This window comes from Miniopterus natalensis, chromosome 4, assembly GCF_054644295.1.
Source record: "Miniopterus natalensis isolate mMinNat1 chromosome 4, mMinNat1.hap1, whole genome shotgun sequence".
Lineage (NCBI taxonomy): Eukaryota > Metazoa > Chordata > Mammalia > Chiroptera > Miniopteridae > Miniopterus > Miniopterus natalensis.
The window spans coordinates 14,097,949-14,114,914 of NC_142084.1; the positions used below are offsets into that span (position 1 = coordinate 14,097,949).

General features: G+C 48.2%; 1 protein-coding gene across 2 annotated transcripts in view; it reads right to left on the bottom strand.

Annotated features, from left to right (window-relative positions):
- Positions 1-14,041: 14,041 nt before the first annotated feature.
- Positions 14,042-16,966, bottom strand: part of ARHGAP26 (Rho GTPase activating protein 26) — a 401,390-nt gene continuing 398,465 nt past the window's right edge. For both annotated transcript variants that reach the window (XM_087816295.1, XM_087816294.1), the window contains exon 23: positions 14,042-15,819. In XM_087816295.1, coding sequence (XP_087672421.1) covers positions 15,731-15,819 — 89 coding nt within the window. In that variant the 3' untranslated portion in view covers positions 14,042-15,730. The remainder of the gene's footprint in view (positions 15,820-16,966) is intronic.

Consider the following 16,966-nt stretch of genomic DNA (forward strand, 5'->3'; position numbering starts at 1 on the left):
ATAGATGTGCCACCCCCCAATCTCCCGATGTCTTTACCATATAGGAATTATCCCCTCCCCTCCCCTCCTACTTTAAGATTAGAAAATAGGCTCGGGGAGGTTAAGTAACCACTCGCAAAGGCTGTGATGAGAATTCACAGGCCTATTGGAAATTCCATGTTCTCAGCAGACCACAGCCTCCTTTAAGATGACGTTGTTTTACAGATGAGATACTTAAGTACCTGTCTTTTTTGCTATTTAATTCTATTTAGGACAAAGGAGGTGAAAGGAGAAACTGTGGCTTTTTTTGTTTCTTTCTTGACAGGCTGTATTTGTAAGTTTTTTCTTTGGCTAAAAGCTACCCCGATTCTGATCAGAACCAATGCTAGGAAGTGGTGGTGATTTAGATCATGCCCAAATCCTTGGTGTTCTGGAGTTTATGGCAAAAGAGTTCTTGAGAATTTAATCTCTTAACGTGAATGCATTCATTCCGCTATCTAAAGGGAAACTTTGGTGATGTCTTTCATCATATAGTCACCCTCTAATTTATCATCTATGTAAATAGGGATTTCGCCATGACTGTGCTTGTGTTAATTATGGACCAGTGAAGAAACGTCTCATTCGGGAATGTGTGAGCCAAGGAAAGTTGCTAATGACCACATAAAGAGGGCCCAGGAAATTTCGACACGAAATTGGAAAGGAAATGTATTAAAAGCATCATCCTGTCCAGCTTTGACGGGGTGGGGGGGCGGCCACGGCCTCATGGTCACCCCAGGTGCCCACTGTAAACAGAGTCTGGGGCTTGTCCCAGGCTGACCAAACCTGAATCCTTCAGTTCTAACAAACTTCCCAAGGCTCCTGATGGTCACTAACGTGGGAATGGACGTGCTGGGCCTCTGACCAAGCCATTTCTGCGGACTCACGACAATGCTGGCGTGTTGCCATCAACGTCAGCCTTGAGGCCACTTGACCTTTGCCTTGCCTCTTACCCACAGCCGCCGCCCGGGGAAGGGGGAAGGGACGCATAATTTGCCGGTTAGCTGCTGCCCTTGGGGAACGAGCCTGGGGCGGCTCTCACCTCCCCCCTCCCACAGGAAGCGAAGAGCAGAGGGAGTTCACGCTCCTCCAAGCATTCGGACGTACAGGATCTGTACATAGTTCTTGGAAGTCCTGAGCACAGTTCTGAGAAGCTTCTTTGAAGGGGTGGAAGCAGCCAGCCAAGCCCCTTTCTAGGCTCTGGTTAAAACCAGTGCAAATAAACAAAAAACAGCTGTTGGCTTCCAGAGGACGGCCTGTGTTTAGGGAAGCTTCCTTTATGCCCAAACCCAGATCACTGTCAAGTGACGGACGGAATTCCAGATGGGGTATCTCTAGCCGCTCGCTACCTCTACGCCCCCAGCCCTCGCGGAGGCTGAGCCCGTCTAGGCTGTAAATGGAACCAAGTGCCTTTGTCACTTATCAAGCTGGGCCCCAAGCAGAAGAGGCAGTGCCATGCTGGTGAAGACTCAACAACCAGCTCTTTGGGGGAGGGCTGCTTGTAGCATTTGTTCATTTCCGAGGCATCAACACTCCTGCCATGGCCAATTTCAAGCTACCAGCAATTTCAGGACTGATGAGAGACTTCTGTGTACTTAGCAATTAGCTCTTGTGAACCTGGATGCGCCAGCTCCAGCACCTGGCAATCCTAAGGAGAAGGCTCATCCGCTTTAGCAGGGCCTTGGGCAGGGAGGGGGAGGAGAGGGGCACAACTTACTCTGTAGGACAGAGGGCGAACCGGGCAGCGCTGGGAGGTCAGCCCAGGCGGCTGAGGAGAGGAAATCCCTGGGCCTGCCTCTCAAGACTTCTCCCCTTTCCCCCTAGCATCTGAGCACAGCAACACAGCGGAGGGCTTGAGATGCTGCACAGACTTCAGGGCACTCCAGTTTGCCTTTGCAGAGAGCCACCCAACAGGGAGAACTTCAAGAGGGCAGAGGAAGCAGAAAGTGGTCATTTCCTCTTGGCTTTTCCTGTAACACCACAGTTGTATGCAAGAGTTTCAAGGGCAACAGGTAACGTTAATAATTAAAAGAGATTAAGATCGTCTGTGGAATTAGTGGCCAGCCCCACTCATGCCAGTTTCTAAACCCATCCTTCCCAACTCTGGCTGGAAGGGGAGGTGAGACAAGATGCACATGCCACCCTCTCCCCTGGTGTACAGAAACCTCAGCCGGTTCCCTAGTCCAGGAGGCCCAGGCTGAGTGGAAGCCCAGAGGCTCCAAGCTCCGTATCACCATGTGACCTTGGGCCGCTCGTTTAGCCACCGGAGCCAATGGTTTTCCCCAATGCTGGTTGGGACTCATGGTTCCAAGGAGGGCTCTTCTGTTGCAAGGAGCAGAAGCTGTTCAAACTGGCCCAGATACAACAAGGTGCTGACTGTAGGAATGTGGGGATCATTTGGGATTCTGGAACAGAGCATAAAGCACATCCAGGTGCTCTAGGAAAATTAAAATTTCTTCAGGACTCAGGCAGTTCTTTCTTTCTCTTCCCAGTTGGTCTCTTCTTTCTGCACCAACACCCTTCCTCTGAAGACAGGCCTCCTTGTGTCTTTAACACAACGTGGCCACCAGTCGTGGCCTGACACCAGGAGCTCTCATCTCATGCACTCATCTCGAAGGGCAACTTTCCTTGGAGGTTAGACTCACCAGAGTCAAAGTCTGATTGGCCTGTATCATGTGTTAAAAGCCAAGCCACGTGAGTCTCAGGACACTGCATTCTGATAACCTTTGGTTGAGGTGTGTGCCCACGTGTAGTCCTCTTGGCCACGGCTGGAGAAGCATGTGGAGAGGAATACATGACACGCAGAGTCCAACCAGCCTCAGAGGCCTCCCAGGACTGATAGGCTGAACGCACTGGTGGCTATGAAACAAGGTCGCACACATCTAGAGACCTGCCAGCTCTTTGCCAGGTATTGAAGAAATCCATATTGTCACACTATATCACTGATTTTGGGGGACAGCACATTTTATAAAGTACATTAAGTGTCATTTCATTTCATTGAAACAACCTTAGGAGGTCAGCAACCTTAGGTCCATTTTAAAGATGAGGAAATGGATACTCCCAGAAGGTAAGTGATTACCTCACAAGGTCCCGCAGGTGGGGTATCTGGCGGAACCAGACTTAATGTTAAGTTTTCTGACGCCAAGTCCAGTTGGGTTTTTTCTCCCCCTGGCAAAGGATCAGACAATCAAGTTGAGGAGAGGACTGTGCAGAAACCACTCTGAAGCTTTATCCAGAGCTCAAGGACTTCAGCTGTTAAGTGGAAGAATCCAACTCAAAATGTATTGAGCAAAGTAAGAATTTATTGGCTTATGTCAGAGAAGCTCAGGGGACAGGCATGGAGCCCTGCCATTCTTTTTTTTTTTTTTCTAATATGTTTTTATTGATTTCAGAGAGAGAGGAAGGGAGAGGGAGAGATGGATAGAAACATCAATGATGACAGTCAGTAATCAGCTGCCTCCTGCACGCCCCCTACTGGGGATCGAGCTCACAACCCGGGCATGTGCCCTGACTGGGAATCGAAAAGTGAACTCCTGGTTCATAGGTCGACGTTTAACCGCTGAGCCACACCCGGCCGAGCTGCCCTGCCATTCTTGGTCTCCCGGCACCACTTGAAGGATTCCCGGCTCATAGGCAGGCTTCCCCTCGCAGGAGGTAAGACGGCACCAGCAGTCCTCACGGCTTCACTTCGAGAAAGTCTCTCATCACATCCATCTACTAAATCCAGAAATGAGTTCTCCTTGGACTCACTTAGGTCCTGGGCCCCTTCCTGAATCAACCAATCCCGGGCTGGGTGATCTGATGACCTCCTTGGCCTGGCCGGGGTCCCAGGTTCACCACTGGATCCAGGCTTGGTGATAGCCCACCCAGACCCATGGAACCTGAGAGCAGGGAAGGGGGGCTCCTCAGAGAAACACTGAGGTGCTGTTCTCAGAAGCAGGGGTAATGGCTGCCAGACAGGCAAAAACAGGGGCTACTCCCCTTGGGGTAGGAAAAGGGAAGAGCATTTGAGCCTGAGTTAAACTCAGGGGCCCAAGTGGGAGACAGCACCCAGCGCTTGGGTGTGGAATAGCAGGTGCCCAGTAAATATTGATGAATAACTGAGAGAATGCATGTTGGCTCAGACTGCTGTAGAAAGATAGAGTTGGTGCCTCTGGGGCAGGGGATGCCTAAAGGAACACGGGGCAAAGGCTGTTGGGGCCACACTGGCTTGGTGTTTTTTTGCAGGCTGCAGAAGCTTCTGAAGGTTTTTTGATCAGGGTCCTCCCATGGTCAAAATTTGGAAGAGAAAGAACTTGAAAATATTAAAGCGACGCACTTACATTGAAAACATTCTCGTTTGTGGGCCAGGAGTGCCGCCTGGGCAGCCTGTCCCTGTGAGCTTGAGAATCCCTTTGTCTAGAAGTCCTTGAGACCAGAAAGCCGTGGGCAGTTCAGGAGGGAAGAGCAGCAGCAGGGGATCTGCGTCCCACTAGATACGCCCGCCCCTTCAGGGCCTCCAACTATGCGGCCCCACCCGGCGAAGGCGAAGGCGAAGGCCTGAACCTGGTGACTGGAGTTTCTCAGACGCACGCTCGCGGGATGGTGGAACAGGTCTGGGTGCGGCCCCTGGGGTGTGTGAACATCTTTCCGAGCTGAGGAGCGCTTTGTGCCACCCAGTTCCACGTCGTGATTAAGCATAATTTATTGTCATTCTTCATGACACCTGACAGGGGGTCCTCCTGAGAATTCCAGGGCGCAGCGTCTCAGTACTAAAGCACCCCTGGGATGGGCCACATCACCGAGGGACGACCTGGCCACCCAGGATTGGAAAAGTATCCACTCAGGGCTCTGAATGACACAGTTCCTCCCTATGTTTAGGAGACCCTGCCACAGCTTCTCCGGGTCCAGACTGGATAAGAGACGTCGGAGTCTTAGAAATAAACTGTGCTTGCTGAGGTCGGGCTTCGAGGCTTCTCTTTGGGGGAGCTCATCCCAGGATTGATTAAGTTGCGTCTGTCTACTTGATGTTGCAATTCATATTTCTGCTTGCTCTCTGAAGCAACTCTCCCAAGTGGTATACTATTACAATCTCAATAAATAAATACTCGACATAAGGCAGGAGGGGCCTCGAATAAAGACAAGTGGCAGACAGAGCTCTTGCTAAGAAGCCCTTTGAGGGTGGGAGGGACAGCACTTGCCAGGCTTCCCTGGTATCATGAATCCCCCAGCTGTGTCATGAGGGCCCTGCCCAGGACGAGGCCCTCGCACTGTGGATGAACTAGGTCCTGTGCCCATTCCTGAACCAACCAATCACTCTGGCTGGGTGCATTTGACCTCACAGGCCAGAGCAGGGCCACGGGTTCATCATCACTGGGTCAGGGGTTGATACCGGCCCACCCAAGCCCATGGAACCCGAGGGCAGGCATGGGGGACTCCCCCCCCCCCCCCACAAAACCAAGATGCTGTTACCAGGAGAAGGGGTACTGGATGGCAAGAGGGCAAAGACAACAAACATTCCCTTGGGATGAGGGAAGTGAAGGGTACTTGAAGGTTGGGGTATCTGGGACCTTCCCCAGAGTAGGGAGAGTATGGGAGTTAAGAGCACACACTCCGGTGTCAGCCTGCTGGGGGTGAATCTCTGTTCTGTTACTTATTAGCCCAGTGACTTTGAACAAATTACCCAATCTAATACTTGGCTTCCACTTCCGTAGAAAGGTAACAACAGTATCTACCCATAGGGTTGATTTGAAGATTAAATGAGATGATGCGAGGAAAGCAATTAGTACAATGCAGGTGCTTCATAAAGGAGATTGACTTTATCACTGTCATCTAGCCGTGCAACAGGCCAGCCCCACCTCACTGTGGGACGGCTGGGTGAGTCTCTGTGGAAGTAGATCTCAGTGGAGGTCAGACCCTTTCTGTGCCCTACAAGGACTCACCCACCATCTGCATTGAGTTCTCATGCTCTCTCCTCTAGCTCTGACTTTTTCAAATCTCATTAAGCTCAAGAGGGGGTTAAAATCCCAGGAAAATTCTCTATTTTTGAGCATTAGCAGATCAGGCTAGAAATGCCAACTCTCCCACAAGACAACACATGCTTGTGGGATTTCCCTGGCAATCCCCTAAGAGCGGAAAGGTCTGTCATTGGCAGCTGCATCAGTGTGGGGAGAGGGGCCGTTTTCAAATTGTTACATTTTTAAAGCTTCGCACCTTCCATATTTCCAGCCAGCAAAACATGGCTGGGCCCTCTGCAGGGAGTGTCTCCTTGCCGGGTCCAAACAGATGATGGGGCTGGCCGAAGACTGCAGCTGGAGTCCCTGGGGCTGCCCAGAAAACCAGGAGCGTCTACACAGAGCTCCAGAAATGGAGAGCTATCTGCCCAAGATGAGTGAGCAAAGGGCTCTTAGGAGGAAAGATTTTAATCAAAACATACCCTGCTCTTATTCCAGCCACTGCAAAACCAAAGCGAGTGTTTGCCAGAGATTATGCATTCTGCAAGGCTCGCTGCTGAAAAGGGCATAATGAAGCCGTTGCCATCGGTTGAGGAGGGAGGGGGCTGATGTGGGGGATGGAAGAACCAAGTCAAAAAAGGAAGGAAAAACTTCCACCCAATGCATTAAAAAGTGTTGATGCATTTATATAAAATCATGTATATATCTGTAAAGAAATTTTAAAAAATGTTAAGAGCTTGCAGGCTACCGAAGCAGACCTATACTGGAATTCTAGTTTCACCACTTCCTAGCTTGTGTGACCTCCCTGATCCTCAGTTTCTTCTTCTATAAAATGAGGGTAATTATAGTACTTCACTCGTGTTTTCAGGACTGAGTTAATGCATGTATAGCAGCATCTGGTAGCTAGTAAAACTACTGATAAATACTACTGATATTGTTGGTCATTGAGAGACAAGAGAAGCCTAAGTGAAGGCTAAGGTGGGAGGTGGGTGGTGGGTGAGGGTCAGTAGTTTACAATTCTCCAGAAGCCCTTATCTCCTCAAGCTCCAATCATACTGAACCCACCTCTTTCTTTCTCCCCTTCACGCCTCGGTCCTTGCTGTCCTTGCACCTGGGACACTTTTCCATTTGCTTTCAGTTTTTCAAGAACCACCTCCAATGTCTGTTCTTTGGTGACACTTTCTCTGGTACCTACCTCCTAAATAGAAAGGATCCCTCTTCCTCAGAGCCCACGGCTACCTGCTGGCACATGCCAAATGGGGGTCCTTGCATACTTGCCTATCACTGAGGCCAACTGTGAGCTCCCTCGGGACAGAGATCGTATCTATACCTTTTGGGTTTAGCAGCTCCCGGCACACAAGAAGTGGTCAGAAGTGTCGGCTGAATGGAAACGTAAGAATGGTGGGCGATTGCTCTAAAAAGATGATGGCCGGTTGATCTCCGCTCTAAGGAAAAACAGAAAGGAAATGGACTCAAGCTGCATCATGGGAAACTTCAGTTAGACACAAAGAATTCCCTTCGACAGAGTGTTAGATACCAGACCAAGGTCCCATGGGGCAGTGTGGAATTTCCTTTAAGGGTCGTTAAAAAATGGATACTTTTTCTTTTGGGGGAGATCCTGATGTGGGTTTGCTTGAAGGTAGGTCCCCAGCCTGGTATGAAGTTTATAAAATGACCCATAAGTAAGTAGTTCAGGTGACAGCAAAGGGTCTTTTGGCTCTTGGTCAACCAGTTGTCCAGATGCTTTCCTGCGTCAAGCACTAGAGAGGAGGCTGGGAAAGAATGTGGCTGTGAGCGGCCAGGATGGAGGGTGGGGAGTCTCTGTCCACAGCTTAAATCCCAGGACGTGAGCTAGTAGAGTAGCCTGCCAAGAGTAATGAAGTCACCTTGTGTTCAAGTTCCCAAGTCTAATGACACCCAATTTCTTTCTTGCAACCAGAACTATTGAGTAAAACAGGAAGGAGGGACTACAGCCGACGGCAGTGCCTGACCTGAGTTCTTCTACTTGCTATTGGGCACGTGCTGTGTGTCAGGCCTTGGGCTGGGTGCTGCGCAGATGGGTCAACAAGGCCTGGCCTCTGTCGTTTATTAGGAGAAAAACAGGCACCAGACGTTTTATGACAAGTAATGAATTAATTATAGGTAGAAAGTACTATGAAGGAGCAAAATGATGTGATTAGGAGAAAAGCTGGAAAAAGAAAGCCGGCTGCTCGGCTGTCATTCCTTCATCTCATTTAACACAGGCGAGGCAGGCACGACCATCCCATTTCTTTTTCGCAGATAAAGGTTCAGAAAAAAGCAGATAAACAGTAAATAACTTTAAAAAATTCCTTCTAATCATCTACCGCAAAATGCAAAAAGGACATACAACAAGTATGAAGGCAGAAATTTAATTTTGGGGGAGGCAAAAGGCCTGGAGAGTAAAATATGATTTGTTACCTAGAGAAAGGACCCATGAATTCAAGTCTTGATTAATTCGCTAGTTGGCCTTGGGAAAGCCTATTAGCTACCTGAGTTTTAGCAAATCGAGGCTGGGACTGGCCCGACGGGGTCAATTACACAAGAAACTTTGCAGGTCCACAGCGTGAGAGGAGCTGCGGGATAACCCCTTCCTGCGTTGGTCTCCACGGCGGGCGCTGCCTGGGTACGCAGGGTGGCATGCTGAGGGGTGCAGCTCTGGCGGGGCGCGCTCCTCCCTCCCCCATGCCCGGGCAGCTCCTGCCTTGCTTGGAGGCTCCCTGGCGGATGTGCAGCCTGAACTCAGGCAGTCCCGACTAACTCAGCAGAGCTAATTAGCTGCAGCTTAGCCCAGTGCTATTAAAAGCAGGGAAAGCCAATGACATTGACACATTTGGGGAGGAGAGATGTCTATCTGAGAGGCGGTTGAAGAATAACTGAGAACAGACGGAATGAAAGCCCTGATTGAGTTCCCAAGATAGCAAACGTGCTTGGGGTCTGAGCACATCTTTTATTTACCTCATTTCAAGTGTCCATCAAGTCCACTTCTAACCAGGGTGCTCTCATGACCAATCAGAAAGCCAGAACAAACGGGGAAAACACCAAACCAACCAGGAGACCTGACACAATTTGAGCTCTGCTTGAGTGGCTGCTAAAAGCAAAATGAGAATGGAAAAAAAAAAAAGAAAACCTTTTCTGTTAAAAAGATATGAAGGTGGAAGTGGCTGGCAAGTCTGTTGGAAAGGCCAAGACATAAAAAGCACACACTTACATACCGTATATTTCATTCTCCGCACGATGGGCCACGGAGCGATACCTTGTGGCCTCACATATGTATGAGGCTCCAGATGCTGGAGAATTTTCCAGGGCAGCTGTACACTTGGTGAAGGCAGCAGGCAGGTGCATAGGGTAAACCAGTGCCTCATTAAGTGAGAAACGAGAACAGTATTAACAGTTCATGTATCATCCACACATTCAAATAGCAACCCTCTCAGAACTAGGCACCAGGGGACAAGCTCCTGGAACCAGAAGCTTCACCCCTGCTCAGCGCCCTGGCTCCCCTTGTCTCCTCCTTCTCAGTCCCCTGCTCTCCCTGCAGGAGCCAGGAGCTCACCGTAAATCTGGGCTCCAGGCTCCAACTCAGAATGTACCTGGAAGGGACATAATGAATAAAAAGACCGAATAATATGAGTTCACCCGGGACTTATGTTACAAATAACTGATTTGCAAACCTGTGGGTCATGCCCAGCTTTGGTGGGACTGGTGTATTCTGGCTTCTTGATGATGCCACACCACGGCAATGAACTTCCAGAAGATGGTTGATTAGAAAATCAAATTTAGGAAGGAAAAAAACAATATGCATTCTAGGAGAGAAAGTCAGAAATGTTCAATGGAATATGATTCCTTGGGGTTGAATCGTTTAACATGCCTGGTGGCCCCTCCTCAAGGGCACTAGCACTGGCCTCTTCCTGAAGGAAACCAGAGCGCCCCCAGAGCACATCAGACATCGGCACTGCGGTTGTCACCAGCAACCACAGGAGCTCAGACAGGTGACTTCTGGTCATGGTCTTCGCTGATTTGAAGACATATTAAAATATACATGTTGAAAGTTTATCAGAAACGCAAGAGACAGACAGACCATCAAATGGAAAAGTCATTTAATTAAAAAAATCATACTTCCACTCGATTTATAGGGATTGTCACGTAAACCCACCAAATGTAAGGAGGCCACACTTCAGAGGCCACTCGACAGAAATTGTACTTCTTTATAGATATGCTCAGTGACGCAAAAGCATGTTTTTGTTTTTGTTTTTAAAGCTTGAACATGGCAAAACTGTTTGGCTAATAACAGGAAAAAAGTTCTATTCTAGTCACAAATTACTTTTTAATTTACAGAATTGGATTCTACATACCAGTCAATATTCAATACTGAAGTTTAAAACAGTGCATTATTTATGATTTATAAAGACATTAAAGTGCCATTTTTAAGTACTTTATTGATATCATATCACACAGCACTTTATAATATACTCAAAGGCAGCCTAAATTATGAATGAAACATGCAGATATTTTCTTCTCCAAAATACGGACAAGCTGTCTTTTAGGGTGCTTCCGAACACTAGCGACTAAAAGTGGGTGAGTTCGATCTTTTTTCAACATGACTTTTAATAAGTTAACATGGAATACAGCTGTAGATAGTAACCATTTGATAAATATGAACAAAGTTTTAAAATGGCACTTCATTTACATCTCTGATCACTCTGATAGTCGATCCACAGCCTCTCCTGTTGCTCTAATTCTCAACTTTCAAATCTTAGAGGCTGTAAAGGCTCAGCGACTGCCAGCTTATGTGGGTTTCCATGAGTCTGTATCTTTACATATGTAAATGCGCACTGTACATGCACACACACAAACACATACTAGCACATATATACATTGGAATCACCAGAGGAACTCCTTTCACAGGTACAAGGCTGACCCTGGCAGCTGGATACCCAAGAAGGCTGCTCACAGGTGTCCGCGCCACTTTGTAGAAATGTCCCTGTAGCTTGGGCTGGAATGTCTTCATCTCTCCGGGACGGCTCCAGGCGGTTCTGACATTTTGATGATCAATATTCTGGTTCTCACTACACTCAAGAGAATTTTGACATGACAGTAATTGCTACCCTTCCGTGGGTCTAGGACTATGCCAAGCCTCTGCTCTCTAAAGCCTTCCGCCTCGAAAGATGTTCCCATCTTGTCATGTCCCGTAAAACTCTTGCAAAAAAACATCAGTTGTGAACTTTCTTGTGACAGGTGTTCCCTTCTCCTATTAAGAACTACAGCTGTCCCTGTTACAGAGAATCCCCCGTTGCTCAGTCCTGTTCGCCTTTCTCTCCCTCTGCTCCCAGCCCTGCTGTACACCGCACGCTCTCTCCCAAGGACGCAGTGCGCTGCCCCAGGGGGCCGCCTGGATTCCCTACAGGGTCTCCCCCGGCTCCGGGAGCTGCAGGGGAAGAGGCTGGTTGTGACTTGCTGGAGCCCTGTCACAGGCACGCTGCGGAGTTGTGCAAGGTGCACAGCTCTGCTGCTGCTGTCGTTCCGATGCTACAATTACAGAGCAGTGGTTCAGCGCCCGGCAGTCAGCATGGCTGCCAAACACACCTGAGCACAAGATAAATTTTTTAAACACCAGCCCAGGGTGTGTGAGAGGACACCCAACTGACTTAAGAGAGATGTGGGGCAGGGTTGTCTAGGTAATTGATTACTGTCAGGTTTGCCAGAGATGACAGATAACTCCCGAGACAGAACACCTAGGACACTCCTTTCCAAGCCAGGCAGCTAAGAGGCTGTTTGGCTTCCTCAGCGCTGGCTGCGCACTTGGGGGACATGGCTGCTCATCAGAGATCCGATGCTAAGGAAACTGCAGGTGCCATGGTGGCCGCTGCTGTACCTGGCAGTCCTGTGTCTACAGAGATGGATGGTCCAGACTTGTTTCTGGAAACAGGAGCCAGGGCGTGAAAGGTGCCAATAGACTGTCACAAATAGGTGATCAAGTTATCGTCAGCTGATTATTTCTGTCTCCCTATCGCTCAATCACGGGTGTTTCTGGAGTCACTGGAGTCAAGATACAGCTTTTGGTGAGACTGGGGTTGCTGTTTTCAGGAGACACATGCAGCTGGTAGAACTTCCTTTTGAGCTAGCAAAAGACACATGCAGCTGGTAGAACTTCCTTATGGCACACACACTGTGGAGTCCTGACAAACGCCTGAAAGACCTTGTCACTACAAGCATGACTGCCCTGCCACCGCTAGCCTGCCAATATTTGATTGCTCATTTTACCTCTTTCTCTTTGCCTCTGTTTAAAAAAACAAAAACCCTCAGCAAGAGGGGGATGAACTGGAATGAAGCTAAAAAAGACAGTTTGGTCTGACAGAAGACAACACATATTGGCTGTGGAAATAGTAAAACATTAAGCTAAAAACTGGCTCCAATTATAGATTACCAAGGGAGACGGTGCCAAACAGGGTCCACCCTAGATGCTTATTTTTGAAAAGAGAAGATCACCAGTCTTGAGTGAACCAGTTTACTTGCCTGAGGGCAGGGGTTTGAAACTAGTTGTCTTATGACATGGCATTCTGTAGACAGAGACTTCTGTGAGAACATGAAGGAGTGGGAGACTGACCTTAATGCCCAAAAAAATCCAGGCTCTGTATGCCAAACAGATCCCAGGGCCTCACAAAGAAACAAGGCCCTCTGGGAAAACTCAGGGATCTTGGTCAACAGGCATCCATTCTAATACCTAGTTCACTCCTCTAACCCGTCCTAAAGAGCCCTGGTCAAGCAGAGCCAGTAAGGGATGGGGGGCAGAGATGGTGGAGACGGTAGCATCTATTTTTAGTCTCCCAAGTCCTTCCTATTGGCTCGTCTCATGAGCAGTCTCTCCAGTTCTGTAGCAAACAGGGAGCAGGTAAGCCTGGCTGGGGAAAGGAGACGGAGCAGCCATCTGTCACAGGCCCAGTGCGGAAGGGATCTACCTAAAAATTCCTGTTGGCAGCAGCTCCATTTCCTTCTGGCTTCAAATCAGGACCAACCGAGGAGGGAGAGACATGCTTCCAAGTGGTCAAGCTGGGGCCAAGTGCCCGCAGGTCTGTTTCGGGGGGGAACGCCCCAGGCCAGGGCCTGCACCCTTTGCTCCTCCGCGTTAGCTCTAGTTAAGGTTCCACTGGGGCCAGTGTCAAATATGTTAAAAGCATTCTGTTGCACTCCTCCTATTTGGAAAACACAGTGGTCCAGTGCGCTTGTCGCCTTAGGCCCCTTGGAGCAGGTCGCCAGTGTTCCCTTATCTCCTTGGGTTTTCAGTGATCGCTTTCCTGAGTCCTATCTGGGTCTTGTCCAGTCTTAATCCTTGCTCCCTGATTCCATGGTCTTGTCGCGACTGCTGCTGGGTGAGCTCCTTGATAATAACTGTGTAACCCTTGAGCTCACAAACTGAGTCACACGACAAACTATCGACTTGAAAACCATCTATAAAGCTCTAACCACACAATCTCCAATCCTCTTTGGAGTTTTTCCCTCACCTGGGGTTATAGGAAATCTGAGATGAACGGCAAGGGCAGCATATTGAGAACTAAAGATCCTAGGAAGCCAGTTTTTCTCAGAACTCAGGCACACAACATTTGCTAACTAGCTTGGCTTCATTCACGAAGTCTTAGAAGATGTGCAGAAGGAGTTGTACGCAATTATCCTATATCCTTCTGTCCTGATATCTTGGGGTACCAAGAAATACACCTGAGAAGAACAATGGGGAAAAAAAATCCCAGCCCTGGCCCCACCTAGTTAAATCCTGAGCTGAGTAGGAGTTCTTGGAAAGATTTTTTGCCCGAAGATGCTCTTTCCATCTCCAAACCCAACACATAAGAAATGCTCAAAATCACATCTGGATAAAGAAGACTGAACACCGCCGATGTGTTATGCCCACTAACAAGAGCCAGTAGAGCGTGTGCAGAAATTCCCTTTCCTTTCTCAAGGCCAGAGTGATGACCTTGACTCCCTTCAACCTCGCTCCTCTCTCCCTTATTCACACTCATTCAGCAATCAAAGCTTAAATGCGTGGAGCAACAAGCTTCAAGAATATCAAATATAAAACTTTGCCATACAGTATTTCAAATCACTCTATTTACAGGTTTATCTTTCCAAAAAAAAAAAAAAAAAATGTAAAAGATACAGTAATTCAACACAATTCAAGTTTTTCTCTTCTTCTTGAAACTTCCCTAGAGGAATTCCAGACACAGGAAATACTCTGGAGCACGGCTGCCATCCTGGGGGATCCTGGGAGCTCAACAGTCCATCCGTTTGGAGTTTGCCTGCCCAGAGTCACTCTTGCAAGGACATTCAAGTGTGGAAGATCCTGGGGACTCTGTCCTTTGGAGGCCAAGTCAATCCGAAGTGTCCAGGCCAACTTCTCCACCCAGGGAATTCTCTTTCTCAGAAGATGCCCATCCCACCTTCCACACCCCAAACTTTTGGTATCCTTCTGAATCACAGTGGCTTTTGATGTTAGTCTCATGACTCAAAAGCCTGAGAAACAGTTCCCTTTTTCTGAGTGGCAGTGAACATGTGTATCCTTTTAAACTATAGGCCATAGGGCTGACCTAGGAATCAGCCCTGAAAACCACCAGGGCACCAGTGCTCAGCAGCCTAGGGCACTGCCAGGAGTGGTCAGTGATGGGCTAGAGGCAGATGAGGGCAGGGGAAAGGACAGGTAAACTGGAGGCCATTAGGGAGTGAGGCAGGAAAGGGAGGGTGTCACCCACCCATTGAGAGGCAGCATATTGCATACCCTCTAGAAAGCAAACACCAGTTGCATGGAAGAACAGAAATATTAAGCCTGCATGTAATTCAATCTCAAGAGGTTACTAGAGTTTGCTCCAAATATATCCTGCTGCCGCTGAAATAAATCAGAAAGGAAAAAGTTCCCAGTTGCTATTTTGTCTGCCCTGAGCAGACCACTCTAATTCCTTGATCTTCTGCTCCAGGTTATTGGAAAACCATTCAAAAAACGATCCAAAAGGGGGGAGAAAAAATAATGTGTCACGCAAAGACAGTGTGTTATTTTTTTGGTTTGGTTTTAGAGTAGGTTGGGTTGCCGTGGTTACGAGGTGGCGGCAGCCGTCGGTGGCAGAGAAGTTCCTAGCTTGGGAGGAGGGGAAAGTGGGGTGTGTGTGTTCCCTTGCATGAGAGGACTGGACTGAATTCTGCTAATGCTGAGCCAAGGCTGTTTTAGAGATGGTGAGAGATTGGATCTTATGTAAACAGTGCTGTAAGCCCTCTCCATGCTGCATGCAAACAAACAGACCCAGCTGCCTGTAGCACTGCGCGTCTCAAGTATGTAGAGGTGGGTGAGAGTGTCTCCTGTAAACAAAAGCAATGGACGCATCCTGGATCTCGGAGCCAGTACCTGGCCTGCATGCGCTTGAGGACTACTTAGATCTTATTTCCACTTTCAGAAGGCTGGGAATTTGGGTGACTGTTGAAACAAAATAAGTGCTCCCCATTCAGGGTGCTGAATGAGAGAAATGGCTTTGGCAGCCTTTCTCCCCGTTACCAAAATCAAATGGCCTCCCCTGCTGATTTACTTGTTTCTGGCAATGTCACCACATGTCGGCTGAGATGATTGTGGGGATGGGTGACACCAAAGTTCACAGAAACACTCGTGTTGACAGGTAGCAGCAGAGTCAGCCACCCTGCACTTCTCGGCGGCAAGGAGAAACGACCTACAACACAGGACTCAGCAGTTGTCATGGAAACCATGGAAAGCTCAGCAGTTCTGCTGGGGCCCATGGTTAGAGGAACTCCACGTAGTTCTCAGGGATGAGGCCAGTCTTTCCGTTCAGAGTCCCCTCCAACCAGCCAGGCTCCTGAGACGGGTGAACTGCAACAGGAAGGGGAGAGAGCGGAGAGATGACGTTACAGATAGGGCAGGAGGTGGCTGTGCGCCGGGTGTGCAGATGCGGACGTGTGAGGGGCGTTTGGGGAGAGTGCAACTGCTCAGTAAGTTACATAATCCTGGGGTCTGTTTAAGCCAGAGCTTCGGAACCTTTTGTGGGACACAAGCCTTCTGATGAAGGCTATTCTGAACTCTCTTCACAACAAAAATGGAAACAGACACAGATTTTTAAAATTCTACATGCAATTTTAAGGGTTTCATAGACTTTTTGAAGGTCCTGGTTTAAACTCTAAAGAAGGGACGAATTTTAGGTTAGAAGTCACAGTTATGGTACTCCATCTGTATATTTATCTAAGTATCCATCTGTCCATCCATCCATCCATCCATCCATCCATCCATCCATCCATCCATCCATCCATCCATCTGTCTGTCCATGTACCCATCTACCTACCCAGTTTTCACTCTGTACCAAGGAGTGCCCATAAAAGGCTGCTAAGAACTAGACTTTAAAGAAAACTAGCTCCCAATCATGCATTTTACTTGCCTTTAAACCTTTACCCTCTACTTCTAATTTCCTTGCCAATTCCCTCTGTGGGCTTTTTGTTTGCTTTTGTTTTTGCTTTTGCATTTTACAGTCTTAGAATAGCCCCTTCTCTGTTCTACCCATACCCTGAGCTTTCTTTCCTGTTCTCTAGAATTTTTGTCCCTCCTGTATACAAGTCTGAAAGCTTCCTTTTCCTCTATAGCAACTTTCAAAATTTCTGCCCCTTTGGTTTTTCAATATCTAAAGAATATATACCCACCTCTGTGACACCTTAATCCATCTCCATGGAAACTACTATAATATTGCAAAGATTATATAAGATCCAGCTGAGTCTGCAAAGTAGTCAAAATAGGAAGGAAGAAAGAAGGAATTATGGGACTTGGAGATGGGGGCTGCTCGTGCTTGCGAACTGGGAGTATACAAATTGCCCGGGCAAGGCAGGGCACTTGCTATTAATGGATTAGGAAAACTCCAATTTTCCGAGATTGTTTGGAGAGAATGAATTTTCCCCTATTCCCTTCCTAGGCTAATTAAGCGACTTCCTGAGCTTGTTTTAGAAAAGCATTTCTGCCAACACTACTATACAAA